Raw genomic sequence first — 2,500 nt, 5'->3', positions numbered from 1 at the left:
ACTCTTGCTACTACACTGATCGCCAACACCCCAATACCTCAACATTAAATGACAGACAGGTGCAGTATCTTAGCCAGGGCCAACATACAGCATACTAATGGCCGCGCCTTACCGCGCACAAGCTTAACGAATTTATGACCACTCTTGGCAGCATATTTATGCAGATATGCCGATGCTGTGAACAAAGATATTTTGCTAAACATAAGGTGGGGGTGGGGTCACCCTAACTACTACCCCAATCCACCTCACCCCCAATCTCTCTGCTCCTTGGTCTTGTTCAACATGCAGCACTGGTGTTAACATACTGTCATTATAAAAGTGAAACCTTTTTTTAATCAAATCTAGGTCTGCCTTGTGATCGATTTAATATGTCCACGACTGCTTATCGCACCTGACCTCAATTTTATAGCCATCTTGATTTTCTTTTTAGAATTAATCACCAAGTGTGCGTGTACGTGTGCGTGTGCGCCTCCGCCTGTGCCTATGCCTGTGTGCGCGCATGTGTGTGCGTGTGTGCGTGTGTGCGCGCTCGCACGCGCGTCTGTGTGTGGGGGCATGCTATGGGGTTATATGATTCTTCTGCATTATTCAGAAAATTGGACCCATGGTGAAGAACTGACTTCTCAAAGAAATCATGCCGTGCGTGTTTGGTAGCTCCTGAGTTGGAGTGCATGGGCCTGTGAGGTGATCTGTGTATACTCATGCTGTTCTGTCTGTGTGTGTGTGCGTGCATGTGTGCGTGTGTATGTGTGTGAGTGTGCATGCACTTGTTTCGTTGCCCCTGAGGTAGTTCGCGTGTGTGACCAGTCCTGTGAGATGAACTGTCTATACTCATGCTGTGTGTGTGTGTGTGTGTGTGTGTGTGTGTGCGTGTGCGTGTGCGTGTGCGTGTGCGTGTGCGTGTGCGTGTGCGTGCGCGTGTGCGTGTGCGTGTGTCATAGCTCCTAAGGTGGAGCGTGTGGGTGACCAGTCCTGTGAGGTGAGCTGGGAGGCGCTGGGCCCCATGAAGGGAGACGCCATCAGCTACACGCTGCAGTGCATGCTGGGAAACTCAGAGTTCAAGCAGGTAAGGACAACACGCACCACACAAGCACACGTGCACACACACCACAAACCACAAACAAACATACATGCATACACATGGGTACAGACACACACACGCACCACACAAACACAAACTCTAACTCAAGCTCACACACTCACAACACACACTCTCTCTCTAACACACATACTCGCTCACACACACTCTCCATCTTTGCGCGAAGCTCAGTTACACTCCATCCGTCATGGTAGGGCCAGGTTTAGATGAGGGGCTTTGGGGTGAGAGAGAGAGAGCGTGGATGTCTCTCTCTCCCTAATCCCCCCACCCCCCACCCCCTGGTTGGGGCTGGGGAGGGGTCAGTGATCTTGGGATTTAAGATGGAATGGGCATCGGTGTGTAGCGGGGCTTTGGGAGCTTTTTGCTGGAAGCTTTGCTGATCCCTATTGGTCATGGCCTGGGTTAGTTTAGATGGAGGTGGGGTGGGAGTGGTGGTGGTATAGTGGGTGTATACTTGTTGGAAGAAGGAGTGGGGGAGTTGTGATGAAGGAACTTAGATGGGAAGAGTTCTGAGATGAGGGTGGGAAAAGTGGCATCTTGTGTTTGTGTGTGTGTGCGTGCCTGCGTGCGTGTGCACGCATGTGTGAGAGAGAAAGCAAGACAGAGAATCTGTGTGTTTGCGTGTGTGTGTGTGTGTGTGTGTGTGTGTGTGTGTGTGTGTGTGTGAGACAAGTGAGGGGGCAGCAGGTGCTGTGACTTCCTCCCGGTGTGGTGCGTGTTCCCACTGGCCACTAATGCAGAGTAATGGGGGCGTGTGGTGGAGCTTTGTCACGCTGGGGTGACGTTGATCCCGGGGGACGACTGCAGGAGAGGAGAGGAGAGGAAATGAGGAGGGGAGGAGAGGAGAAGGGAGGGGTGAGTGGAGAAGAGAAGAGAGGAGAGTCGGAGGAGAAGAAGACAGGAGAGGAGAGAAGGGGTAGAGAGAGGTGGAGTAGGAGAGAAAATGGGTGTAGGTTGAGGAGGGGATGAGGAGCAGACGGGAGAGGAGAGGAGATGAGGGGAAACGGGTTGGGGTGATGGACACAGGGGGGAGGAGGGGAGGCGACTGCAGGGGATGAGGAGGTGGGGCAGTTGAGGGGAAGAGAGGAGGTGAAGTAAGGTGGGGGCGGCTGGAGGAGAGGATTGGAAGTGAGGGAGAGGGGACTGCCACGGTAGATGATAGTAGAGTGGAGTGGGGAAAGGAGAGGAGATTAGAAGAAAGGAGGAGGGTTGCAATGGAGATGAAGTGATGGAGGAAGGAGGAGAGGGAAGAGGAGTGGATGGGGAGGGGAGTATGGGAGTGGAGAGGAGAGAAGGGGACAGGGCCTCACCTAATGAAATAAAGCGCCAATAATGAATATCATATCCGGCCCCATTTGCATGAAGCCCTGACACCCACCGCTTGAGACGAGCGCCAGTCAT

General features: G+C 52.9%; 1 protein-coding gene across 2 annotated transcripts in view; it reads left to right on the top strand.

The window, feature by feature from the left end:
* fndc3a (fibronectin type III domain containing 3A) overlaps window positions 1–2,500 on the top strand; it is a 165,375-nt gene that overhangs the window by 156,557 nt on the left and 6,318 nt on the right. For both annotated transcript variants that reach the window (XM_063204797.1, XM_063204796.1), the window contains one exon: window positions 942–1,066. In XM_063204797.1, coding sequence (XP_063060867.1) covers window positions 942–1,066 — 125 coding nt within the window. The remainder of the gene's footprint in view (window positions 1–941; window positions 1,067–2,500) is intronic.

This window comes from Engraulis encrasicolus, chromosome 8 (assembly GCF_034702125.1).
Source record: "Engraulis encrasicolus isolate BLACKSEA-1 chromosome 8, IST_EnEncr_1.0, whole genome shotgun sequence".
In the NCBI taxonomy this organism is placed as follows: Eukaryota; Metazoa; Chordata; class Actinopteri; order Clupeiformes; family Engraulidae; genus Engraulis; species Engraulis encrasicolus.
Note: the sequence above shows the minus strand (reverse complement) of the source record. Positions and strands in the feature narration are given on the sequence as shown.